Genomic DNA, 26,501 nt, shown 5'->3' with positions numbered 1-26,501 from the left:
TTTAAGGAAAAAAAAATATCTAAAGACCTCAAAAAGGAGAGTGATCCTGAGACCCAAAAGAAAGGAAGAGAAATGAGTGATACATTTTCCAAATGGAAGAGGGAGAGAGAAGCATCTGCTTTCTCCTTGGCCGCCATATTCCATTTCTCCTTCTAATATTTTGTTTTTCTCCCCAGCCAGCTCAGTACAAGTAAAATTCCATTATAACAAACTCCAAGCACAACTAAACTATTTTATTGTGGCAAGATTTTGTTAAACTGAATATATGTCTGGAATATATATTCCTAGTCTGTAGGAGATTTACAGAAATAGCTACTAAGATAAAGTTAGAGAAAGAAATGAAAGAGCTTGCATCTTGGGGTAGAGGACAGGAGAAGTGAAGGAAGAAACCCACTTCCTTGGTAAGGGGTTGGTAAGGATTCTTAAATATTCTTGCCTCACTCCGCAGCCAAACAAAAGCCAAGAAAATTCATTCCAAATAGGAACATGTTGCACAGAATGCACATGCCGATACCTGGGAAAAGCAAATACGAGAGGTGCAGTTTGAGGCAGGAGTGACGGGCATCTCTGACAGTCTCTGCTGTGACAGTGTTGTTTGTTTGTTTATGTTTATTTTTAACTATGTACCCCCATTGGGTTTAGAGTAAGGATATATTTTCCAGAGTAAACAAAGACTGAAGAATCTGGTACTAATGAAATGGTTTCCTGCTTCTACCCTGTAGCCCATTCACTCAAACAAAAGTTCAGTGTCGTTAAAATCCCTACTACAATCCACTAAAAAAGACATTTAGTCTCTATATTTATGAAAAGGTTTCAGGGGCACCTGGTGGCTCGGTCGGTTAAGCGTCCGACTTCAGCTCAGGTCATGATCTCACAGTCCTTGAGTTCGAGCCCCGCGTCGGGCTCTGTGCTGACAGCTCAGAGCCTGGAGCCTGTTTCAGATTCTGTGTCTCCCTCTCTCTCTGCCCCTCCCCTGTTCATGCTCTGTCTCTCTCTGTCTCAAAAATAAATAAATATTTAAAAAATAAATTAAAAGAAAAGGTTTCATATATTTTGGCCAAGATAATAATAGCTGGATACTTTTTTTTTTTTAAAGAGAGGGAAAGTGAGAGAGAATCTCAAGCAGGCTCCACACCCAGCATGGAGCCCAACATGGGGCTCAATCTCACAATTGTGAGATCATGACCTGACCAAGATCAAGAGTTGGATGCTCAACTGACTGAACCACCCAGGCGCCCCAATAGCTGGATACTTTGAATGTTGTACATTTTTTCAAAGTTATCTTTCACTTCCTGTGGGGTGACTACACCAGAGCATGGCAGGTAGTGGGTTACGGGGAGCAAAGGGCAGAGCAGGAAAACACAGATATGTCACCCCAGCCATCTGGCCCTGTGAGCCCAGCTAGGGAGGAGATCTGATGGGGTAGAGGAGTTGAACTTATAGAAATGTAGTTTCTCTAAAGATAAGGCAAAGGGCAGGGAAGTTGAGTGTGGCCTAATTATAATTCTTTAAGAAATAACCAAAGGGGTTTCTAAAAGGTACTTTGAATAGCTGATATTAGAAATGGTCTCTGTAGGATATAGCGATGGTGGACACTTGTTCATTATAAATTTGTTCAAATGCATCAAATATGTACCACCAAGAGTGAAGCCTGATGTAAACTATGAGTTCCGTGGGATAATGTGTCAATGTAGGTTCATCAGTCGTAACAAGTGAACCACTCTGGTGGGGGATGTTGATGGTGGGGGAGGCTATGCGTGTGTGGGAGCAGTGGGTATATGGGAAATTTCTGTACTTCCTGCTCAATTTTGCTGCACACCGGAAACTGTCCTAAAAAGTAACCAAAAAAAAAAAAATTAGTGCTTCAGCCACCCATTGAGAAGATGTCACTCAGATTCTGATATCTGGGCCCACAGAATCCTTTGCAACAGATTCTCTTGGATCCACCTGGAGTATAATTTTCTCCACTGAGCTGAAGAAACCCAGAGCAAACATCAGCCCCCTCAGGCTGTCTTACTAAAGGGAAGGAGAAGTTCATTGGCATCACCATGTTGCCCCATAAGCATTTGTCTTTTGAGCCTTCTCTCCACAGCTCAACTGAGGAGGAAGCTTCCTGCCATAGACAGGACCTTGCAAACAAGCTCTGGAGTCCCCAGAACGAACCCCCATCTCAGCCCAAGACCCACAACTGCTGACATGTGTCTAAAGTACCATCAACTAGGCATTTAAGGATAGATGCCCATGACTGAGAGCAACAGGGGGCCCCCAGAAAGATGTCCAGTTCAACAGCCTCACTGTTCCTTCACACCAGGAGAAAACCTAAAAGCCAATCTCCAGAATCCCCTTCAAGGTTTTTGTCAAAGACATGCTTTTGTATCCCTGGAGGCAGAAATCAGTTATTATCTGAGGAAGAGGTGGTAAGAATCAGAGTATTAAAGTGGGAAGGAACTTTAAGGTGGATCTGAATAGAAAGCATCCATAATTTAAAAGAAAATATTAGAGACAGAGGTCCAGACAGACTCTTGTGCAGAAGTTCCAACACCAAAACAGATTTGGGAAGTGCTGCTGGGGGGTGGGGAGCCTCCCCAAGTACCCTGTGGCACCTGTGTGTGGCAGGTGTCCTTGCAGGTGCTCCTTGTTTTTAAATGAGAAGTTTGGGTTGACCCATGGTTTTCATAATCTCTGGCTTCATGTTTGTGATCTAAGGAATCGGAAGGTAAGTTCATGACCAAGGTCACAGCCTGTGTGTTAGTAACAAAGCCATTCACTGGAACCTCCATTTTCCCCCGTTCTTCTGTATCCCAAGCCCACATCTGTAAATAGATCACATACCCAGCTTACTTCTTTCCACAGAGCAGGTAGACACCTTCTGCTAGCCCTTCAACTCGGTGCCATGATTAGAAGCCTTCCCAGAGGGGCAGCCAGAAGCCCTTTCTTCACTCCAGAGCCATGAAAAATCCGTTTCTACCTGAATTCCCAATAAAGGCAGTTAGAGGTAAAAAGAATGGAAGTGGAGGTGGTAGCTGGTGCTGGCTGGCAAAGCCAAGCTTCCAAATTCATCTGTAAAATTGACTTAAATTTTAAATTCACATCCCAGGAACAAAGTGAGAAAGGGAATAGAAGTAATAGCAGCATGACCCAAGGGGCTGGAGCTGAGTGCTGGCCTGGGATCAAGGTGCTTCTGAGCCCCAAGCCAACCCCAGCAGTGATTCAGCCCCGACACAGAACCTTGCAACCAGCACACCCAGCAGAAGCCCAACCCCAGGGGATCACAAAATAAAGACCGTGCGTGATGCAAAGGGCCAAATACCCAAAGAGCCACCTCAGCAGATACAGGCTGCTTAACAAGAGAAAAGCTTAGTGATTTCAGTGCAAGGATCATCCTTTACACAAAAATCAAGAAGCAGTATGTTACACTAGTTTTGCCAATACAGCACCCTTACACACGCAGAGCAAACTTCTGCCATTCTGAGCAAGAGAGCAGCCAACCCACACCTGGGGAAGGGAAGAGGGCGCATGGCTACTCACCTCCCTCCCACTTGGCCGTTGGCCAGCCTTGTCCTGCCCACCAGCCTTGGGAACAGTGAGGCGCCCTCAGAGTTTGGCCCGCCTAGTGCCCCAGGCCATTATCTGTCCCTGCCAGTTGTGTCCCACCCTGCCAACCCTCTTCTAAGAGGACTGCCTGGAGAACAGAAATAAGGTGAGGTGAGATTTTAGAAGGAGCCACCTAAAGAAAGTCAAGTCGGCGTCTTGCCCATCTTCTATCATTATGTAATTTAGGGCAGCGAGGGAAAAAGGAACAGTCCAAAATGCAATAACATTTTACAAACAATAAATTTATTTCCAAATCCTGAATTATAACCAAATTACAATTCCCTGTAGGTCTATTTTGCTGCTTTACACAGAATTTTAAAAAACCATAGTTACGGCCAAGTCATTTATACACCAAGCGTCCCAGGAATGGTTTATTTGGACACAGTGGGTCTGGCCAGCTCTCACTGCTCCGCACCCTGACCTGCACCCCTGCACCAAGGAACTGCCACTCCCTCTGTTGTAGAGCTGGCCCCTGCAGGAGCTTCCCCGGGGGCTATGATGTACACAGACGAAAGTGCGCAGATGAAAGGGTTTTGTTGGCAGGCCCCGGATGCTCTGGCCACAGGGCTCAGGACTCAACACACGCCGCATCCTCTGCAGGGAGAGCCTCGGCTCAGAGCCCAAAGCGGGCTGGTGTGCGGCGAGGGGTCATGGGTTCCCCTTGCTCCTTCCGACCTGGAGTGTAGATTTTTGTAGACCTGGAGACACGGAAAGAGGGGTGAGGAATCACACTGCTACTCACGCCAACCAGGATGCACAGCACAGCAAGGAGCCTGAGGCCTTGCTCTTTCTGTGTGTGAGCAGGCTTTGGGGCTGAACGGTCTTCTCCCCCAGCACATTTCCCCCCTGCTGCCATCCCCATTTGTGATGGGGAGCAGAGTAACAGCACCACCTGACTCTGATACCCACCAAGGACTGTTGGCAGCTAAATTTTTTAACAATTCCTTTCATGCCTCCCAGGTGAGCTATGGAAGCAGTCTTCCAGCCACCTCACCAGACGGCCACTCCACCTTCTAATAAAGAATCTGGCTGGCCCTAGTCCCCAGTCCTAGGAGGTCATCTCTAAAACCTCGAGATTTCCAGAGGGATTGAGTGTCTCTGTTACACATGGTAACATCTGATAGTTTATCCTAACAAGAGGACTCAGGATAAGGGCTGGCCCAGCTAGAAAGACCAAGTACGTGGGGCGCCTGGGTGGCTCAGTCGGTTAAGCGGCCGACTTCGGCTCAGGTCATGATCTTGCGGTCCGCGGGTTCGAGCCCCGCGTCGGGCTCTGTGCTGACAGCTCAGAGCCTGGAGCCTGTCTCGGATTCTGTGTCTCCCTCTCTCTGACCCTCCCCCGTTCATGTTCTGTCTCTCTCTGTCTCAAAAATAAATAAACGTTAAAAAAAATTTTTTTTTAAAGAAAAACCAAGTACGTGACCAGAAGGCTATACTTTGAGACTCATGATATCAGCTCAGCCCCTATGGAAAGGAAGCTGGAGACTGAGTCAATCACATGGATACATACTCAACCATTCGTGACTATGTAATGAAACCCCAATAAAGCTCTGGACGCTGAAGCTTCCCTGGCTAGCAATGCTCTGTGCATACTATCACACACCAATGGGCCAGGAGGGTAATGCGGCCCCGAGGACAATGGAAGCTTCTCATTTGGGACCATCCCAGACCTCACTCTATGCATCTCTCCCTTGGTGCTGATTTGTAACCTTTGGCTATAATAAAATTGTAATCTCAAACACAGTACTTTCCTGAGTTCTGTGAGTTATTCTAGCAACTTATTCTAGCAAGTTATCAAATGGCGGGGGAGTCCATGCAGATCCCCAAATATGTAGCAAGGTGGTCAGAAGTGAGAGGGATCTTTAGCACACCCCAAGTTATAGCTGGTGTCTGAAGTAAAGGCAGTTTTTTTTTTTTTTTTTTTTTTTTTCAGAGAGAGACAGAGCGTGAGCAGGGGAGGGGCAGAGAGAGAGAGGGAGACACAGAATCTGAAGCAGGTTCCAGGCTCCAAACTGTCAGCACAGAGCCTGACACGGGGCTTGAGCTCACAGAGTGTGAGATCACGACCCAAGCTCCAGTTGGACACTTGACTGGCTGAGCCACCCAGGTGCCCCTGAAGTGAAGGCAGTCTTGTGGAGAACTGTGCCCTTCACCTGTGAAGTCTGACCTGACTCCAGGCACCAGCAGACACAGAAGCCCAAGACTCTCCTCCCGTCTGCACGTGATTTCCAAGCCCTAGCCTGTCGGTAGAGCTATAAGCCCTGCCTACTTCTCCAGCCCACCGCAGGCCTCAGTACAACATGACAATGACCAGGAGCTGCAGATGTATCACTGCCCCTTGAGAGTATGTCTGGAACTCCTCCCACGCCTCCATGGAACCAGTCAACTTCTGTGACCAGCTCAGCTCCACACACTCAAATTTTAGATCACCGGCCTGCATGGGGACCTGCTCAGTCTATCGGGCTGCTCCCCAGAGCCTCCCAGGGGCAGGCACCATCCCAGCCAGGGTCCCGAGGCCGCAGCCCACCTGACACTGCCCAGAGGGCTGCGCTTTTCTTGCTCCTGCCGGCGGGCTCGCAGCTGCTCCTCAGCCAGTGCCATCTCCTCTTCCATGGCAGAGGCTTCCTCTTTGGCCCGTCGGCGGTTCTCCTAGAAAAGGGAGGGCGAGGTACTGGGGACCACCACCGGCAGGTGGAGAGCCTCGTCCCACCCATCTCCCCACCACAAGCCAGGTGCCGTGTACACAGTGCCAGCTCCCAGAGGCAGGGCCACGTGGCTCCCTGCCCCAACACCACGGCCATCTATTCTTCGAGGCCGGTTCGTTGATTCAAGACAGACACGACACGATTCAGTCCTAACCCTATCGTGTCTCAGCTCTCCACTCAATTCCGTAAGTACTTTCACTCTCTTACCAAGTTCACAGTAATGCCAGGAAGTACAAGAAATAGGGAAGACACGATCAGCTGGCTGGGAAGAACAGACATAAGGAAGGTGTGCACAGACCCAGTGTGGACAGTACAGACAAGAGAGGAAGGAAAGCCCCCCACAGTCTGAAGCCCTGAAGGACAGCTCGAGGCAGCAGCCATCCACGTACGCGAAGACCATGAGGAGGTGGAGTGGCAGAGAGACAATCTATCCTGGAGGGATCAGGCAGAACCACTGACCACTCTCAGCATCCCCAAAAGTGGGGCCACCAGCCCTTACGTGCTTCCTGATAGGATCTAAAAGGAAGTTCACGGCACTGCACGCATTTGTGCATCTTTGCCAAACACAGCTGAACCTGAATCTTATCAGGCTTTTGGATTAATTACTAGTTTACAGAAAGAACATGGGACAGGCACAAGTTAAACGCCATCACAAAAAGCAATCGGCCAAATACAGAAAATGGAATATTCTACAAGTGACCTAGTCTCTCCAAGTAATCAATGCCATAATAAAGAATGAGAACAGAGCACATTCTAGAACATAACACTTACACATATACCAACTAACTGTAACATTCAGATTCTGATTCGAGCAAATCAAATCATACGAGTTTATCTTTGAAACAAATGACAAAATATGAATAAGGACTGGAAGACATTAAGGATTAATTCTGTTGAGTGATAATGGCAAAAAGGTTACATTTTAAAAACCAGTCTTTTTAGAGATGTTTACTCAAGTATTTATTGGTGAAATAAAGTGTCAGAGAGAGGCTTTAATATTTTTTCTAAGAAAAAAAATTAGCGTATGGAGAAGAGGAGGAATAAGCCAAATAAGTCTGACCAACATGTTGAACATTATGGAGATTCGGTAAGGAATACATGACGGCTCCCTATACTGTTTTTTATACCTCTACGAATATTTGGACTTTTCAATGATAAGGTTTTTTTTAAAAGGCTCATCCGACCAAGCAACTGGAGCAAATGGGCGAAAATCTACCATACCAACCTGGCTCCATCACAGCTTTTATGTTTGAGAGAGAAGTAAGGAGGACAGGGGTCAGGTGAGGACGTGTCTTCAATCCCGGGCTGTGCGAAAAATGGGTCCCACAGGCAAACAGAACCTCCGTGGCGAGCGTGGGATGCTTACCTGCCGAGACTTTCCCGCCTGTTTGACGCTGTAGAACATGGGGCCCAGCTCCGCCAGCCACTCTCCATCCACAGCAGTGACACACTGCATGTACTCCTGCAGGCAGAAGGGTCATAAAGCGGTGGTCACAGGAAGGCCAATGCTTTGGGCCGTCCCTCGCCGAGTAGTTCCACAATCGGGACCTACATGGGAAGGGCCTGACCCCCAGCCCTGTGAGGCTGAAAAAGGCAGACATAAGCCCCAGACACTGGAATTTTAATCTTTTCTCCCAAATCCCTCCATGCTTGAAAAAATGCCCCTCCCCCACGCCCAGTATCCAAGAGAAAAGGCCTAACCCCTCAGAAAGCCTTTTTTTTTTTTTAATTTTTAAATGTTTATTTATTTTTGAGACACAGACAGAGTGTGAGCGGGGGAGGGGCAGAGTGAGAGGGAGACACAATCCAAAGCAGATTCCAGGCTCTGAGCTGTCAGCACAGAGCCCAATGTGGGGCCTGAACTCACAAACCGTGAGATCATGACCCGAGCTAAAGTCAGACACTTAACCAACTGAGCCACCCAGGCTCCCCAGAAAGCCCTTCTAATGATACCAACAGGGGTTGCTCATCCCTGGCAGCAAGTAACAAACAATCCTGCTGGCATAGCTGAGGTCACTGGCATCTGAAGGTCAATTCCAAGTAAGCATCCTCAAATCCTCAAATCTCTCAATTCGTCTCAAAGCAACACATGTGGCCTCAAGTCTCCCAGGCTCAAAGCTCACACAGGAAGGCAATGAAGGGTTACAAAGGCCCAGCCCAGCCAGGTAGGCCCACGTCAAGTAAACTGTGTCAGAGAAGACTCACCTTGGTGGTCATGACCAGCTCGTGATACACTATGTAGTCTGGGGTGTAGCCCATTCCAAAGAGGGAGCTGGTGGGGTGCAAGTGGCAGGGCATCCCTGTCCGGATATTCACATACTCCCCGATTCCCTAGGGAAGAGACACAAAAGGTGGCCACATCAGGACAATACTGCTCATCTGGGCAGCCACTCCATCCCAGGTCTTGACAAAGGCCTTGGTGGGGAAAACCCAGGTCTGTAGGACTGTACAATGAGAATGAAAGAACTCCGCGCTGGTATGATTATCAGGCCAGGAAAGGGCCACAACTCCCTCAGGCTCCTCTGGGCTCACCTTGAGCTTGGCTGCCTGGTGGAAATAGGCAGCACAGATACACTTCCTGACGATGTCCCAGTCAGTGCCACACGAGGCCAGGCTCATCCGCTGCTGTACCATGATGTCCTTGAGCTGAGCCCGCACCTCCCGGACCTAGAGAAGGACACAGGGCAGGCAAGGATGAAGCCCGCCTTCTCCTGCCTCCCTGCCTCACCCCAACATCCTGCTTATCTGGGCGACTGCCCCCACCTTCCGCATGGCCTTGGCATGGATGAAATGATCATTACACCAGATGGTGGAGTAATTATTATTCTTCCACTGCAGGTAGACATTCAGGTAGGTCAAATGATCACTCTCGGGGACAGCAAACTTCTCCCGGATTTGATCACTCTCCTCCTCTCGGCCCTAGGAAGGAAAAAGGACCCTTACTGTAAGCACAGGGAGTCCAGGCCCACTGCAAGGATCCCGGAGCTTTTCACACTGTTACCTGCCTGCACGCACAGCTTTAAACACATCAGTGTGTTACCCTAACGATCCAGGGAAAATAACGTAGCTTCTGACAAAACATCTACTCTAAAATGTGACAGCTCAGGCACAACTATACCAGACGATAAGAAATTTCCAAATCACCTGAAAACCACTGATCTAGCCCATGCTTTCCCCTACCCCAACCTGCTTAACAGAAAGCAGTAATACCACTCTTTGGAAACTCTGACTCCCATGCCTCTGTTCCATTTTAATGATACAGAAAGAAACCAGTCCTCTCTAACCCTTCCTCAACCCGGTAAAGCCCCCTGCAGCTTCAAGGAGACCAGAGCGGCCACCACCACCAACCTTGGGCCTGTAGAAGATGGCTGGCACCGAGAGCATGGACACAATGAGCAGGATCTCGGAGCTGCAGCCCATGTCACAGGACACGATGAGCATCTTGGACAGGGCCGGGTCCAGCGGGAACTCTACCATCAGCCGCCCAGTCGAGGTCAGCCCACCTGGGAGAGGAGCGAATCCAGACATTCGGTGGACACAGTGAAGTAAACGAGGAGCGAAACCGACCGCCAGAGCCCGTGAGCACACCACCACCACCCCCATCTCCAGCTCCCGGGGCTCGGCACCTGTGTTGTCCAGGGCCCCAAGGATCCAGAGCTGATACATGGAGTTGAGCATGTTGTCCTCGGGGGGCGGGTCCATGAAGTGGAACTGCAGCAGGTCCTGCACCCCGAGGGACTTCAGCAGCAGCACCACGTTGGCCAGGTTAGTCCTCTGGATCTCGGGCACCGTGGTCGTCAGGAGCTCGTTCTTGTAGGCACTCTGGGTGTAGAGCCTGCCGGGAAGAAGACCACACTCTGCTGCATCTACCGCCTCAGGGCCCAGCTGCCCGCGCAGGGGTCCCTGCAGTGGAAGACCCAATGCTACCCCAGCTTTGCCCTGCACCTGCACCCCACAGAGGTCAGTACGGAAGAAAGCCACAGGCAGGGAGGACAAGTTCTCATTTCTTCTCCCACCTGCCTTGTTCTCTCTGAATCCCGGATTTCCACCCATTCAAATCAGTCCTGCCAACTGACTCTTCTGCTGGAGTCTCCTACATATTTGTTTCAATTCTAGAACCAATGAGCCTGGGACGAGATTTATGGCTCGGTTTTGTTTTCTTTATGCTCTTCTGTATTTTCTGAATTTCTGTAGCGAATACGTTATTTTTTAAAACACGAAAATCAGAAAAACTAACTGCAGAAGTGTAACAGAAGCCAAGATATAATCTGCTCAGACTTAGCCTGTGAGAGTCTTCAGGTGCAGGTACGTTCAACATGGGACTGCCTGACACCCAAAGCTGCTCAGACCTCCAAGCCATCTGGAAAGGCTACTCTTTGGCTCAGCAGCATATGAGGAGCAAACAACCAAGTGGCAGCCCCACCATCAGTCCCGAGCCTCAGGGATCCTAGGGCCAGCATCCCTCTGCTGGATCACAGTCCAGTCCCCACTGCCCCAGCCTGGGCTCCACACTCAGCAATCCCAGCGCTGCCCCAGAGAGCAGGCTAGCACAGGGCTCCTACCTGAAACACTGACCTGGGCCCGTCCTGCCGGCTCGCCCTGACCTCTGGTTGGCATTGGCCTGGCTGATGGGATAGATCTGTAGAGCATCCATGCCAATCCTGGGGTTGAAGACCTAGGAGGGGACAATAAAGAGCTGATTAAGCATAGAGTAAGGGGAAAGCGGGAGGCAACCTTGAGACAAAGACAGACAAACCCTGGTTGCTACGCAGCACGAAGTACAGTGTTTTAGCAATGCAGACAGCCATCCTTTTTCCTTTTTAAGTAGGCTTCATGCCCAGTGTTGAGCCCACTACAGGAGGTGAACTCATGACCCTAAGATCAAGACCTGAGCTAACAAGTCAGTCGCTTAACCCACCGAGCCACCTTGGTGCCCTGGCAGCCATCCTTTTGAAACCAGGAACCTTAAGAAATTTCCCCACAAATACCAGCTCTGTGGATCTGCACAGAGTTATTAAATCATCTAACTCATGGTGTTATCACAAAGATTAAGTCAATCAAGTGCACAGCAAAATCAGCACTCAAATGTTAGCCTCTTAAATCCAAGTCCATCCCTCGTTTAAGGGCTAAAGACCCAGGGCCTGCCTTCCCACCACCTACTACATTGAGTTAGCTTCAGGTGAAGGCCCAGGGCCCTAGTGCCTGTGTCTTTTCTTACCTTTAATTTGCAATAACCAGAGTCAATAACAAACATGATGCCATCGACAGTCAGAGATGTCTCGGCAATGTTGGTGGCAACGATACACTTCCGAACTCCATCTGGAGCCTAGAACCAGGCAGGATGTACAAAGAGGGAAGGCTGTAGGCCCTCAGGTAGGAAAGACTCCACAGGGCAAAGAGCACACCCCACCCCTGCAGGGAAAGTAACACCCTCTCTCTAGTCCTTCCTTGGGAAAATCCAGGGAGACCCAAAGGTGGGTACCCAAGACAGATATTCTTGCTATCACACCTTCTGGAAAATTTTGGCCTGGAGATCAGAAGGCAGCTGGGAGTAGATGGGCAGCACAGCCAAGGCAGGTGCATTCTCTAGTTCCTCCAGATGTTCCACAATCTGGTCTGAGGTCACCTGAGGGCACAGAGAGGAGCCATGAGATACCAGAGCCCCAAACTCCCATATGTAGGATACTACCTGCTCATCATGGTCATGACCAAGGCACGCACCTCAATGTCCTCTTGGCCAGGCATGAAGATAAGGATATCCCCGGGGGCCCCCGACAGATGCACCTGTAAGGACTGCTTCACCGCGGCCTCCACATAATCCTCCTGCGGCGTCTGCAACACCAGTCAGAGACATGGTCAAAGGGAAGCATCGAGAGAAATGCAGGCTGGACATCCCTCAGGAACTGGTGGTCAGTCACTGGTATAGGGATAGAGCCAGTGGACTTTCAGGGCTACAGATGGGCCTGACTGCCCTCTCTGGACCCTGCACTGCTGCTCTAATGAAAGAATAAAACTAGACCTCCCCCGAGTACAGTCCTTTGTGTCTCAGACCTAGAGCTAGAGTGCCCCATCTGCCCCACGGTAACCCCAAAAACCTTTCCTGGCTCAGTTCCCTACCCCATGCCCTCCAACTGACTTCTCATCAGAGGTCAGGAATGGTTCAAAAAGGAGGCCTCAATACCTTGCTGAAGAGAATGTCAACAGGGAAGGTACGACCAGGGATGTGGAAGATGGGAACATTCCCGAAAAAGGCAGCAAATTTCTCTGCATCCATAGTAGCCGATGTGACAATGAGCTTCAGGTCTGAGCGCCTAGCCACCACCTGAGAGAAGAGGTCAGTCCGAGGCTTCCCTATAGATTTGGAACACTTGGCTCCCTCCCTCCAATCTCAGCAACATTACTCTCAGATGAAACAAGCTGAAGCTGACAGATGGGCACATTAGATTCCTAACACTCCTGAGGACCGAACCCATAGAGCCACGGCCAAGAGAACCCGGAGTCTCTTAGCTGAGCATGAACAGAATAAACTACAACCCAGGTCTCAACCTGGCAACCTGGAGGCCTCAGCAAACTCAGGCCTGTCAGAGACCCTCTTGGATCCCCCAGGCGAGACCCCAACCCACCCGGAGTACCTCGGTCATGAACTACCAACAGGGCATGCATCAAAGCCCCACGGGTACAGACAGACTGTGCCCCACAGCCCTCACCTCCCGCAGCAGCCCAAAGAGCACGTCAGTGTTGAGGGAGCGCTCGTGAGCCTCGTCCATGATGATGGCACTATAGTGATCCAAGTCTGCTTCCCGGAGGGACTCCCGGAGCAGGATCCCGTCAGTCATGTATTTGATCAAGGTGTTTTCTGAGGTGCAGTCTTCAAAGCGGATGGCATAACCCACCTGAAAGTCAGGGAGAGACAGCTCAGAAGCTCTGGGCCCCAGCTCACTGCCCGCATACCCCATGCTGGGCCCAGGCCTTAGGAGGTCAGCTCAAAAGGACGGAAGCTGTACAGCTCAGCCCTCGTGCCCACTCACCTCCTCACCAAGGCTTCCTCCCATTTCTTCACTGACTCTCTTGGCCACCGACATGGCAGCCACACGCCGAGGCTGGGTGCACCCAATCATCCCGTAGTCCGTGTAACCGTCTTCATGCAAGTACTGTGTCAGCTGGGTGGTCTTACCGCTCCCTGTTTCTCCAACCACAATCACGATGCTGTTATCTCTACAAGGGAAAGAAGACGAAGGGCAAACAGGTCAGGTGGATGGCCACCTCCAATCCTCCAACAAGACGCTGCCACCTCCTATGCCTATGTCTGGCTATCCAAGGAGCACGCCTGCTTAAAGGCAGATTTCCCTGGGAAAACAGCCCCGAATGAAGACACCCCCTACAATGTCTAGAAGATGGTAAGGTTTAGGGGTGCCTAGGTGGCTCAGTCAGTTAAGCATCCAAGTCTTGGTTTCAGCTCAGATCATGACCTCATGGTTTGTGAGATTGAGCCCCACATCGGGCTCTGCATGGACAGCACAGAGCCTGCTTAGGATTCTCTCTTTCTCTCTGCCCCTCCCTGCTCATGCCCCCCGCCTCTCTCAAAATAAATAAAACATTTAAAAAAAAAGAAGATGGTGAGGTTTAAACAAATGAAATATAACAGAGCAAAGTCATTTTGCTTATTACTTCATGCAAAGTAGCCCAGGGTATGGAGGTCAGATAAGAAAAAATTCTCTCCCTTCTCTACCAGATGCAACAGCCCAAAGTAAAAGAGCTACCGAGTAAACACAAGGGACCCAAGGGACACCCAGTCAACACTGGAATTCCTAGACAAGTTACCTGATAATAGTGAGTAGCTCCTGCTGCACAGCAAAGATGGGCAGGTACTGCCTCTGCTCCAGAATCGACTTCTTTTTGGCAAATTCGCTGCTAGCTTCACTCTTTTTCTTCATGTGATCCGCAAACTTCTGCTCCGTCCTGAGAACACACAGCAGCCTAAGCACCCTGCACAATTTCCCACACTGTTTTTCCTGACTGGGTTACTGTCCTTCTTCCTACATCCAAGAACAAGACCCACCTCAACAAGACGCAAGAAATCTTTGAGACACTAGAGCAGCCAGGTGATCCAAGATGTTTCTCGTCTCCTCTGGCCTAAGGGACTACAACTGCGGTCTGAGAACCATCATCTACAACATACCCAACATTCCCTGGGCAAAGAAAACTAAGTATGACTCAGAGGAGTTCAGGTTAACAAATGGGCCAGTTCTCTGCCCCAAAAAGCTCAACCAGAAGAGGAACTGAGATCACCAGGTAATTATCTTGTACAGAATACTCAGCACAATGCTCAATGCTCGAAAGGCTAAATGGAGGAGTCATGGCTACAGAGTCCTGACCAGGGTCAGACCTCCTCTCTCCTCCTGGCAGGATGGCGGATGGCACGGTCTGTAAAGCTTCGTTTTCAAAGAATTGTGAGAAAAAATAGTCCCACTTAGTAGTGACCTCCAGCTTCTACTGAAAGCACACAAATATCTGACACATGTATACATGCCTAGACTCCAAAGAACTTTGTAATTTTCCCAAAACTGCAAAGAGAGAGTGGTTCAGTGCTGCCAGTGGGCGTCCACATGTCTGCTGCCCGCCACTCTCCCGAGAGACCTGTCCCCCTTTCAGACCTCCCCCCACACCCTGTCAGGCTTCCTATTCTAATTTCTCCGTCACTCTCAGTCAGCTAACAATTAATGCCTACGGGATTACATTTATAAACTAACAAGGGCTGACCATCAGTACTGACTTCTCATTTGGGTTATTTCTCAGAGGGGTGCAGGGAATTATTCACTTGGATGCCAGTTCAGTAAGACTTCAGTATGTTCAAAGGATGAGATTCAGGAGGGACATTTGAGTCCAGCCATCTACCCAACGTGTGAACCCCAACAGGCAGCTATCTACCATCTGCTTAAATACCTCTATGAACAGGGAAGCCACTCCCTGGTAAAAACAATCTTTCCTATTTTCAAAACATTGTTAAAAGTGGTTCTTCCTTCCATTAAACTGAAATCTAAGGGGGCAAAGCCTACCTTCCAACACTGAACATCAGAAGTGCACTTCAGCACCATGACTAAGACACCAGGCTCCAAAGCTACAATGTCTGGGTCTGAGCATCGATCCATTTACAGCTGGGTGACCTCAAACAAGTTACTTAACCTCCCTGGGTCTCATCCTCTACACACGAAAAATGGGAAGGAGAGCACCTATCTCGTGGGACTGTCGTTGAGAATTGAGTCAGTATCTGCGAGGCATTTAACACTGACAGGCACTGAGGTCACTCCTATAGCAGTAGTAGTGGTGGTGGCAGGAATAATATCAGGAAAAGCTGAAGATGGTAGAAGAGAGACCAGGAGGAAGGGATGAGAACAGACTAGAAGATCCAAAGTGACCTAATTTTTCTGTTCATGAGCCACAAATTCTCTCAGTTCCCCAGCAAGTGTCCTTGAGGGCCGCTGGCTCAGGAGACAGCCCACTGCTGACCAAGACTCCTACCTATAGTCCACTTTACCGTCTTCTGTCAGCGCTTTATCGGGCTCTTCCTCTTTTTTGACACCCATTATATCTCCCAGCTTGGTTCCAGCCAGTTCCCAGTGTTTGTGTTGAGCCTAAAAAAAATACGGAAAGTCTGCTCCATCGTGTAACACGACTGTGGTCCATGGCAAACCAATCCCACTTGCACAGGAGGCTCCATCTAGCAGATGGTAAATTCCCACAAAGCCACAGTGGCCCGGCGCCCACATTCCCTTCTTCTACCTCAAGCCACCAGAGCATCGGGCCCTGTGGTTGTCTTAACAAAGGCCTTGGTGGAGGAACACGAAGCCCTCCTCCAACAGCTGGTTCTTGCTGTGTGAGTGTCCTCGAACTTCCAAGAGGACCTCTACCCATGAGATCTCATGCAATTTCTAAAAAGAAAAAAAACAGACTCCCAGGCCCCAAAGGACAAGAAACCAACCTTTTTGCGTTCCTTCTGCTCCCTGTGCTTCCGCACTGTTTGACTGCCTTTCCGGGCAATAATGGCCAGGTCAGAAGTAGCATCCTTGACTGGAATCACAGGCTCCGGCTGTAGGTTGGAGAAAAAGAGGAATTCTCCACTGATCGTTACACTCAACAGGAAGGTCCACTTCATGACAGCCCTAATAAATGAAAGGATTTCTATCCTATTGGGATGGGGGCTTTTTTTTCCTCTTTTTTCCCCCCCACCCTCAGCTCAATTCTATCTGAGCTTTCTTCTCTCAGGCCCCAGCGGCCTCACCTGCTTGGTGAAGACGATGCGTCCATCAAGGAAGGGAGGAACCAGGTTGTGCACCATCAGATGCACCTTGGCTGCGCTGTCCTCCTCAAAGTCCTCATCCACCTCTAGCCGATGGACCACTCCACTGGTGAGCATGCGGTTGGTCTCCCAGCGCTCGTTATCCTATGAGAACACAACGGGGGGCCGTGCTCAGACTGCAACCACAAGGCATCTGAAAGGTCACTGGGAGAGTCCACACATCAAGTCCTGAGAGAAGGGCCACACGAGGCCTGGGCCGTAGACATGTCACAGGCCTCTGTACCCTGTGGCTCCTAAGAAAGAAAAGTGACTGATCCCAAACCACCGGCGACATTTTTTCCAAGCAGCAGCCCTTTAGATGTGAGTCAGAACCTCTATACGGACACACAAATGGCAAGCGTCCACAGCCCCACGCAGACACAAAGAACACCCTACTAGTTCCCATCCCAGCACGGAAGGAGGACTACGAGAGAGAGAGGTTAGGAGATAACTACTGAAAGGTTCTACGCCCACCCTCCTCAGACTCTAGAGGCACAGCGACACCCAATACTTCAGCGACGAGAGGCCAGCTGCGCTGCCACCATGTGCACAAGGCCCGCACTTCTCCCACATGCCCAACGCCAGCCGGGTTCACTCCAGCTACCGCCAGCAGCCCACCTCATTGATCTGCCTCCGCTGAGCAGAAATGCGCTTCTGCTTCTGTTTATGCAGGTGCTGCTCCCGCCTCCTCACGTAGTCCTCGGAGGAGTAGGCCAGGGGGTTGTGGAACTCATCGTATCCCTCATCCATCATGTACCAGTCCCGGTCAGCTTGCTGCAGCGATGTGACAGAGCGGTGAAAACAAGGAACAGATCGAGTTTATGTGCAAGACAAGACCAGAGGGGAGGTGTCTGGTGAGAAGTCACTGGTGTGGTGGAGCAATGTTTGTGGGAGGTGCAGGAGGAAGACCATGTGCTCTAGGACGAGCCATGTGGAGGACACAGGCGGGGACGGACTATGTGGCCGCCCATCGTGACGGCACTTCTTACATTCACCACACGGTGGCACCAACGCTTAACTAAAACAGGTCTGCCAGTGGCAGGTGAGAAGTTTCACAGACGAGCCTGTGCCTCTGGAGAGACTCCGAGGCTTTGGGACTGAATCCAGCTCGGCTCTAGAGACTGTCCAGTGCTAACTGCCCTCATCGAAGTCCAATTCCACTAGAGCGTCTCTCGTGGCCCATTCACCCATGGAGGTCCACCACTCCTCATTCGGTGCCTCAAAGACATAAGGTTTTTACCCTCTGGTCATCTTCCCACTGCTGCCGTTCCTCTTCTGTGTCAAATGAAATTCCTTCTTCGCCATCCTCCCGTCTTCCTGAAGGAGAACACGCAGCAGGTCAGTCCAAACACCCCCAGCCCCACCAAGAGCCCTGCAAAACCGCACAGCTCCAGAAGCGCAGCTTTGCTCAGCCTCACTGGGACAAGTGATCCCGCTTCCCTGTCCCCCTCCCTCCCCCTGCCTTACCTCGGCCCCTGGACAGACGGGGTGTGGACCCCAGGTGTCTCCTGTCATCGGCCCATTCGTTGTATTTGTAGGATGGGGTTGGCAGAGGTGTGTCATCTGAGTACCTGCTCCTCACGGACCTGGGAGACCGTGTAACCAGCATCACTAAGTCACTAAGCTGAGACATGTTCCCTAGCTGCCATCTGTTCCCCCAGCCCAGATCCCTTTGCCCTCATCACGTCCACCCTTTGCCACCCACCCAGAGAAACTGGGCTGCTCTGCCCAGAACATCACCTATCGCGATCTCGACTGGACTGCCGATGGCTCCGCTCAGAATCTCGATAGGAAGGTGTCGGGGAAGGCGATTCCCACTGCGAGCGCCTTGAGGAACCACAGCCACTGTCCTCTTCCTCCCAGGTAGACCTTGAAGGGGTAGCTGCATCTGGGGCGACAAAGAACACATCCACCGGAAACCTCTAACTTCACTGGGACACGGCTCTAGGGCTATCAGCCAAAAGTGAATTCCCCAAATCTCTTTCTTTCACTATCGATAGACTTGATATCTACTTGTAACACAATCTTGACAATTTTTAAGGTATCTGGATTTTAATAGGCCAGTTTTCACGTATTTATAACACTTTTCTTTTTTTTTAACGTGTTTACAACATCTTGAAGAATATTCAATTTCTCTCAGCAAACATACTCCTCTTGAATATAAACAACTTTTTTAAGTTTATTTATTTATTTTGAGTGTGTGTTGTGTGTGCACAAGTGGGGGAGGAGCAGAGAGAGAGAGAGAGAGAGAGAGAGAGAGTGAGAGAGAGAGAGAGAGAGAGAGAGGATGAATCTCAAGCAGGCTCCACAGTGCCGGCACAGAGTCCGACGCGGGGCTCGAACCCATGAACCGTGAGATCATGACTTGAGCCAAAGTTGGATGCTTAGCCGACTGAGCCACCCAGGTACCCCTAAATAATTATTTTTAATCAATTCTTCTGTTCCCCAGCTCCCTATTCTTTCCTGCCATTTGGAAAACTGGCCATTCAGTCCACTGGCCTACCAACTTAGAGGAACATATCCGTTTCAACAGGGAGGTCCAGGGCCTTCCAACCTGACTCAGAACCAAGTATTCCAAGAAGTTCATAGTGGAACCAGCAGTTGACTCTGCCCACAGCATATCAACTGAGGACGCTGCCTTGTATACACTGACCCCTGACAAATCACCACAAGCAACGGCTCGGTCTACCTTTAGGTCGGTGTCTCGGGCTCTCTGGTTCATTTCTTCTGCTGCGCTCTGACCCTCCATCCCGCTCAGATCTGCTGCTGTGTCTGCTTCTATCCCTCTCATCTGTCAAGAGCCACGTGCAGAGCTTAGAAAATGTGTGTCCCATCCTAACTTCCACCCATCTTCACCCTAGAGAAAGGACAGGCCTTCCCACTCACTCACAGGTGCAACCTGCACTGCTCTAATGCGATCCATGGGCTCCTGAAACTCACATATCCCCATTCTTTCAGGGGGAAAAAATAGTTACTGGCTACAAAGTTTCAAACTCACAGTAACAGTTATTTTCCTGCAAGAATTCAAAAAACAATAGTTATAAGTCTACAATGAATAGCTGTTAATGGTTACCAGTCTATAAGCTATAAAATTTAAATAATACTGAGCAAAGCCAGCATTGGATTCTATGTCCAGCTTTGCTTCACAGCACTGTCCTTTCTCTGTCAGCAACACCTGTGTAAATTCTGGTTTCTTATACACACTGCCTGGTATTGCCTTTATCACCAATTTTCATAATTAAACGAGAACTACACACTCAAGCAAAGCAGCTATGCTGCAAGTGACAGTTCTTAAACAGCCTGCTATTCCCAACCCCAACACTATCAACACCAACAGGGCTCCCTAATTATCAGGCATTAGAAAAACTCCTGCAACAGGAAAGAAGCTGATATGTCCACTCAAATGCTTACTGGGCTATAGGAACTAGGCTGGGCTGGTTACCTCTGTCTCTCTTGCGGTCAGAGTCTCGATCCCGTGATCTCTCTTTCTTCCGATCCTTTTCTTCTTTGGACGAGGCATAGACGCCATGTTCCCGCCGCTCCCGCTCTCTCTGCCGACTGCGTTCCCAAAACTCTTCACTCACACCACCAGGATGGGATGGAGTCTCTACCCGAGCAGATCGATAATGCCTGAAACAGAGAGGGCAAGTGGTAAAACGCCCCTCCTTAGGAGAAAAACCTTGCCCCCAAAGGGGGGCTGGCTGGGTGACCTGACCTTTTCCACTTAATCTCCCTACAGGCTTACTGATGGCAACAACCCAAATCATTTCTAATCTTTGTGCTCTACTCTTTAGTCACCTTTGAATGTTCCCCACACATCTGAAGAAAATATCACTTCCTATCTACTTCAATACTACAGAATCATAATAAAACCATAAAGATCTATATGTCCAACAAGAAAACAGAAATCAACATGGGATGTTATTCCCTGGCCTCCATTCTCATTCCCTTTTGGTCAACCCATCCAAAAGCCTTTACCTGTCTTTTCGGCTATGTCGGCCAGCTTGGTCACTATCTTCCTCCTCAGCATCTCTCTGGTCATCTTTGCTCTCTTCCCAGTCCTTGTAGGAAGAGATTCTGGACTTCTTCTTGTCCTCTCCATCGTCCTTCTCCTCTCGCTCCCTTCGTTTCAGGGAAGCCAACAAGTCCAGTCCCAGCAAGGAAGGGCGGGGGGCAGGGGCCTTGAAGACATGCTGTTCACTGGCTGCACTTTTAGTCTTACAAATAAGACCACCAACCTGAGAGTCCAGATCAGTGCCTTCCAATCGATGGATCGAGGCATCCTCGCTGGTGTCCTCCATGACAGGCTCTGGGATTTCTGTGGAAGGAAGACAACCCATTTTGTATTGGATATAAAAGGAGAAAAGGTATAGCTCTGCTATATCCCAGGATAACTGAAGTTACAGGGATATTCAGGGAGTTAACCTCCCCATCAAGACCAGGATTTGCTTAGCTACCTCTTGCCAAAATCTTTCCATTATGTCACTGACAATCTCAAAAGATCCTCCTACTCCCACTCTGATACACATCAGAAACAGAGACACACATTCACACACCCACCAAACACCGGGATCCAAGAGGATACCAGGCAAGCACAGTCCTCACGAAGGACACTTACTAGAACACGATGGCATCTAGAAAGGGACTGTAGGGGAAATACCACTAGATTTGAAGTCAGAATCCTCAATTAGAATGCAAGCTTTTGATATTTTCTACTTGTATGATTGTAAGCAGATAACTTAATATTTGGTTAGGCATAATTTCTGTATCTGTGAAACAGAAATATTTTTTGCTTTATTTAGTCCACGGAATTATTATAAGAATCCCACAAGAAAGTGTATGCGAAAGCTCTCTGTAACCATAAAGCCATACATAAAAGTAACTGTCACGTTATTTTATTTGCCATGCTTCTCTGTACTAATCGGGGCTCAACATTTTCTACATGAGCCCTTCTACCTCTCCCTCCGTTTAAACTACAGATACAGCAGAGTAGACATGCTGGGGTATAAAGCTACCATATACTATGTGATCCATATACTAGTGGATTTTTTTGGACCAGTTGTGTTTTGTAGAAAAGAATTACCTCCCGGCAGTTGGGATCTTGTTTAATAACAATCCATGTTCACCAAAAATATTAACGAGAAACACTAGGTAATGAAATGGTTTCCTGAAAAATATTAAGGTGATTATAAGATTTTCTGACACTCAACGTGTATCAAATTCATTCCTCTTTACATCCCATTACACACCATCCACTTATACACCGATTCTAGGTGCTTGGATAATTTTCCTCTTTCAACAAGTCAGTGAAGCAAAGGAACTGTCAAGGTGTAGGGTACCACCAGAATCCAGGATGTTTTGCTCAGTTCTAATTAACATGCACGGCTCTACAGAGAAATATTGCCAAACATAATATCAACACAGACACAAGAGTTGCATTTTGAAAAATGCCATCAGGCAGAAGAGAAAAGACAGAGCTGCATATCGGTGACTTCTGTGCATGTGAGGAAATCTAAACAGGAAGGTAAACATATATACGCTATGCTCAACAGTAGCATAAACTAAAAAATATACTCCTAGATTGCCAAAGAGAACCTTGTCTATCTTGCTATTACTACAGCCAGCACTTAGTGAAATAAAGTTTGGTGAATAAATGAATGAATGAATTTAAACTGATTAATGGAGAACAGGAAAACAAACATATCTAGAGACAGCAAAGGAAGATCCCAATAGCACAAGACAAGGAGTCTGATAGGACTTAACTAGCTGATGAGAACAAATAAGGAATTAAAAGGACTGGATTCTGGAGAATGATTAGTGGCAAAGAAGCCAATTAAGAATAGAAAATTTAGAAAAACTAGATTTACTCATTCAACAATTTTTCATCGAATACCTTATGTGACCCAATCACTGTTCTGGGCAATAGGAAAAGAACAAAGAACAAAACAGGCAAAAATCCGGCCCTCTTGGAGTTGACATTCTAGTAGAGGAGATCACATAGTAAAGATACCACTATGACAGAGAAGAAAGACACAAGGAGCCCTACTTAGGCTCGGCCTCTGCTTGGGAGGGGGCCAATGCAGAGGCCTAAAGAAGGGTGCAGGATGACCCCTGGGCAGCCAGGCAGCAGTACTGACCAGATCAAGGAGAAAGGACAGGAAAGCCCGGACCGGTGCAGCATCCCAAGGGTAAGAAAGGCAAATTGGGTGACAGGGACGAGACCGCAAACTCGGACCGGAACCTGAGCGAAGGACCCATATCCGCCGCTTGGAGCTGCCGTAATTGGCGAAGGGCAGGTCAGGAAGAAAGAAAGGACACTCACCTCACCAAATCCGACTCTTGGGACCTCCTGTCCCAGATTTCGGGGCGCCGGCACCGCCACCCCTCACTCAGATCGCCTCAGAAAGCCAATCCCAAACCTTGAGCGCAGCCATTATTGTCCCATAATACCCTGCGCGATCCCCTCTATCCGTCCAGAGATAACCATCGAGAGCAGCCCGGAAACCGCCAGTTCCTGGCGCCAAGTGTGGTATAGAAAGCAACCAAGCACTCAACGCTAGAGTATCCTCCTCTGGAACCCTGGTCAGAGACATTTCCGAGTCTCATCGCGACCAATCATAGTTAGCCTGGAAGGCGAGGCCCCGCCTCGGCTCTAAGAAGAAAGGGAAGGAGGTCGGTCATGTTTAATAAGGGCGGAAGTGACGATAGGCTTCCTGTCAAAGGCGGGCAAAGTGGGCGGTGACTAGAGTAACGAATAATCTCGTTGGCTTGTGGGACTATTGAGGGGAAGGACCGCAAGTTTATCTACTTGCCAGTGAGTATTCTTTTTCCGTTTCCGGTTTTATAAGTGGTCCGCCAGAGTTGGCGGGCAGCAGCCCCTGGGTTACTTTGAGTTAGGGTCGCTGCTTTTGGTGTAGAAGACGGGAACCGCCTGTGTGCCGACATTTCGGAGAAGTGGTCGGGGTTGCGAACAGTCAAGTGGAAGAGAAGGAGGTGACTTGTACAAAGAAAGTAGGTGTCGTTTTCCCTAGCACTTGTGGGCCAGGAGCAGCCCAACCACAGGCATCATTAAGCATATATATATTAAGTATGTATGTATAGCGAATAGTTTGGAAGAAGACTCTCACTCCGATGTAAATAAAAGTCACCTGTCTGTTCACTGACAGAGATAACCACTATGTGTTTTGGGATATTTATTTCTAGTTATTTCTATGTAAATGTATACATTTGTATTAGGTTTTGTACAGCAGTGGGATCACACTTTATATACTCTTTTGTAACTGATTTATCATGAGAACTTTTCAGTATGTGAAATGTTCATCTGTAACAGTATTTAGCGGCTGTGTAATAGTATGTCCCAGGACTGTACTGTCATTTTTTTTTTCCAATCTCCTATTTTGGGCTATTTAAGTTGTTTGCAGTTTTTCACCTTAAGAATGTGATAAATCATTGTGGACATGTCAAGTTGATTCTCAGAAATGGAGTTGTTGCTCAAATTGTTTTCTTTCTGGAAAAGTTTTTGCTTCTCTGCATTCCAGCAGCAAGTAAGAATGTGTGGCCCTTTATTCACACTCTTGCAATATTGTTTTGTCTTTACCAACTTAATGGCTTTGTTAAATAATCTTCCATTTGCTTTTCTTTGTTTACTAGTAAAGCTTAACTTTCCAAATATTTTTGCCTATTTGTACCTCTTTTTTTGTGAAGTCTCTGTTGGTATCCCTTGCTATGAACATTTTCTTAGGTGTGGCTTTAGTTTTCCTCCTTTTTATCAGAACTGGAGTTGCTGTTTGAAATCTAGGGTGGGATAGATCCATCCTCACTTTGACTTTCCCTTTTATCAGTAATTTTTTCTGCTACTGACATTTGATGAAGTCCTTCCTAGCAATCAGCTTGCCTGTCTAAAGTATGACTTATTACAGGAACAATTTAATTTCCTATATACATTTTTATTAACTCTTGTCTTAAAATGTGACTTGTCACACACACACATAAAGAAATCCTCCCTTTTCATAGCATTAGCCAACTTGGGGGCCAAATATAAAATATCAGGTACCCCGGTGGAGTTCTTCTGGATGGACTCAAAAATAGAGTTTCTCAACCATAAGAACAGGAGCTTATTATAGCAGAAGGAACACTGCACTAGAAATTTGGTGGCTTGGTGGCACCTGCATGGCTCAGGCAGTTAAGCATCCATCTCTTGATTTCGGCTCAGGTCATGATCCCAGAGTCGTGGGATCGAGCCCCATGATGGGCTCCGTGCTGAGTGTGGAGCTTGCTTAAGATTCTCTCTCCCCCGCTTGCGTGCTCTCTCTCTCTCTCTAAAATAAAATTAAAAACTTTAGAAGGAAAGAAATTTGGTGGCTTTGATTCTAGTCCATGCTGTAGCTAGAACCAAAACTATAAGCAAACAAGTCTATAAAATGAGGGAATTCGATTAGTTCCCTTTTATCTGAGTATTTTATGATTTTTTTTTTAATTTTTTTTTAACGTTTATTTATTTTTGAGACAGAGAGAGACAGAGCATGAACGGGGGAGGGTCAGAGAGAGGGAGACACAGAATCCGAAACAGGCTCCAGGCTCTGAGCTGTCAGCACAGAGCCTGACGCGGGGCTTGAACCCACAGACCGCGAGATCATGACCTGAGCCGAAGTCGGCCGCTTAACCGACTGAGCCACCCAGGCGCCCCTATGATTTGTTTATTTTGTGGTTTTCACACACACTCTTAATCTATCTGTTTGTCACGTGGGGGTGGGGGCTCATGATAATACTTCATCAGTAAAAGACGGTTTTAAAAGTGTGGTGCGTGTGTGAAATAGTATGTCTCTGTGACAACGTGTGTATAGATATGGGAAGGTCTATGCATGCTAAGTAAAAAAGCGCAAAGTGAAGGAGAGTGGGTAAAGTATGTGTGCCGGACATCTGTCATTTGCCTCTCCAGATGCACTCTTTCCTTCTCTAGACTGCTCCAGGACCACGAGTCTTGGATGCCCTCTGCATCTCCCCTGCCCTCTGGTTCCAGTGTGAGTCACCCAGTGGGCACATTAGGAGGAGATCAGACAGATGGAGAAGAGTGGCTGCATCCCTTAACTGCAGGCTGACCTCCTATATGACAGCCTTCTCCACCCAGCATTCCCCACCACACACTTGTGCTAACTACTCCCTGCTGTAGCTCCTTCAGGCCTCAGGGTGGGAACGGCGCCCTGCTCTTACTAGCCCGAGTACAGCACTGTACCTGGTGTGTGCCTGTACCCTGCCTTAATGAAAATCTTTCGAAATTACCAAATTTGAGAATGTTATCTTTCTCCTGCTAGAACCCTGGCAGATAGAATAGCCTGTCTTTGGGGTAAAAGAGGGAAAAAACATAGGAATGCACATTTGTATGTTTTTGTAAATGCATAACAAAACTGGAAGATACATGAGAAACTAATGAAAGTAGCTACCTGCTGTGTGGGGAGAAACAGGCCAGTACTAACAGGGCCAGTTGAGGGCGGAGAGAGGGAGGGAGATTTTTCACAGTATGCCTTTTTGAAATTTTTTTTTTAATGTTTATTTATTTTTGAGACAGAGAGAGACAGAGCATGAATGGGGGAGGGTCAGAGAGAGAGGGAGGCACAGAATCTGAAACAGGCCCCGGGCTCTGAGCTGTCAGTACAGAGCCCGACACGGGGCTCGAACTCACAGACTGTGAGATCATGACCCGAGCTGAAGTCGGACGCTCAACCGACTTAGCTACCCAGGCGCCCCCACAGTACGCCTTTTTGTATTTATGTTTCTTTTCAAGCTGGTGGACTTGCCAGCAGTTTGTGCATTTAGTGTGTTGTTGTTTTTTTTACTGTTGTGATACTATGTTGTATGAAACTATTTCT

The 26,501-nt window shown here is 48.4% G+C and overlaps 3 protein-coding genes across 14 annotated transcripts in view; 2 read left to right on the top strand and 1 right to left on the bottom strand.

Moving 5' to 3' along the window:
* PMFBP1 (polyamine modulated factor 1 binding protein 1) overlaps window positions 1-5,340 on the top strand; it is a 51,373-nt gene extending 46,033 nt beyond the window's left edge. For 3 of the 5 annotated variants that reach the window (XM_053211192.1, XM_053211195.1, XM_053211191.1), the window contains one exon: window positions 1,917-3,809. In XM_053211192.1, the coding sequence (XP_053067167.1) occupies window positions 1,917-2,020 (104 nt within the window). In that variant the 3' untranslated portion in view covers window positions 2,021-3,809. Of the gene's footprint in view, window positions 1-6; window positions 1,041-1,916; window positions 3,810-4,999 lie in introns of those variants that run through there. The other 2 variants (XM_015087776.3, XM_053211193.1) reach the window with 2 other exon arrangements.
* DHX38 (DEAH-box helicase 38) lies at window positions 3,816-23,112 on the bottom strand. Its single transcript, XM_015087614.3, has 27 exons — window positions 22,958-23,112; window positions 20,614-20,953; window positions 20,078-20,265; window positions 19,325-19,426; window positions 18,376-18,523; window positions 18,103-18,221; window positions 17,876-17,952; window positions 17,254-17,409; window positions 16,579-16,740; window positions 16,279-16,386; window positions 15,819-15,931; window positions 14,121-14,258; window positions 13,328-13,514; window positions 13,007-13,192; window positions 12,481-12,621; window positions 12,021-12,131; window positions 11,809-11,925; window positions 11,518-11,625; window positions 10,862-10,974; window positions 9,926-10,134; window positions 9,648-9,802; window positions 9,063-9,218; window positions 8,832-8,966; window positions 8,505-8,630; window positions 7,666-7,761; window positions 6,122-6,243; window positions 3,816-4,292 (listed from the first exon to the last, which is right to left on the bottom strand). The coding sequence occupies exons 2-27, from the start codon at window positions 20,934-20,936 to the stop codon at window positions 4,208-4,210; spliced, it is 3,681 nt and encodes a 1,226-aa protein (XP_014943100.2). The 5' UTR covers window positions 20,937-20,953; window positions 22,958-23,112; the 3' UTR covers window positions 3,816-4,207.
* A 201-nt stretch (window positions 23,113-23,313) lies between these two features.
* TXNL4B (thioredoxin like 4B) overlaps window positions 23,314-26,501 on the top strand; it is a 45,718-nt gene continuing 42,530 nt past the window's right edge. For 3 of the 8 annotated variants that reach the window (XM_053211201.1, XM_027076116.2, XM_053211196.1), the window contains exon 1: window positions 23,457-23,646. The gene's annotated coding sequence lies outside the window, so the exon portion shown is untranslated. The other 5 variants (XM_053211199.1, XM_053211197.1, XM_053211198.1 and 2 more) reach the window with 5 other exon arrangements.

The sequence above is a fragment of the Acinonyx jubatus genome, chromosome E2 (genome assembly GCF_027475565.1).
Source record: "Acinonyx jubatus isolate Ajub_Pintada_27869175 chromosome E2, VMU_Ajub_asm_v1.0, whole genome shotgun sequence".
NCBI lineage: Eukaryota > Metazoa > Chordata > Mammalia > Carnivora > Felidae > Acinonyx > Acinonyx jubatus.
The sequence above is the reverse complement of the archived record's forward strand: the minus strand, read 5'-3'. Positions and strand labels throughout refer to the sequence as shown.

What these genes read in the sequence shown, in the direction of transcription:
- DHX38 (XM_015087614.3), bottom strand. Translation starts at nt 20,936, where the DNA reads ATGGAGGACACCAGCGAGGATGCCTCGATCCATCGATTGGAAGGCACT. An exon ending in TCTTTGGGCTGCTGCGGGAG is followed by an intron (nt 12,622 to 13,006) that starts GTGAGGGCTGTG and finishes CTCTTCTCTCAG; the next exon opens with GTGGTGGCTAGGCGCTCAGA. An exon ending in TGGGGCCCTGGACAACACAG is followed by an intron (nt 9,803 to 9,925) that starts GTGCCGAGCCCC and finishes CTCCTCTCCCAG; the next exon opens with GTGGGCTGACCTCGACTGGG.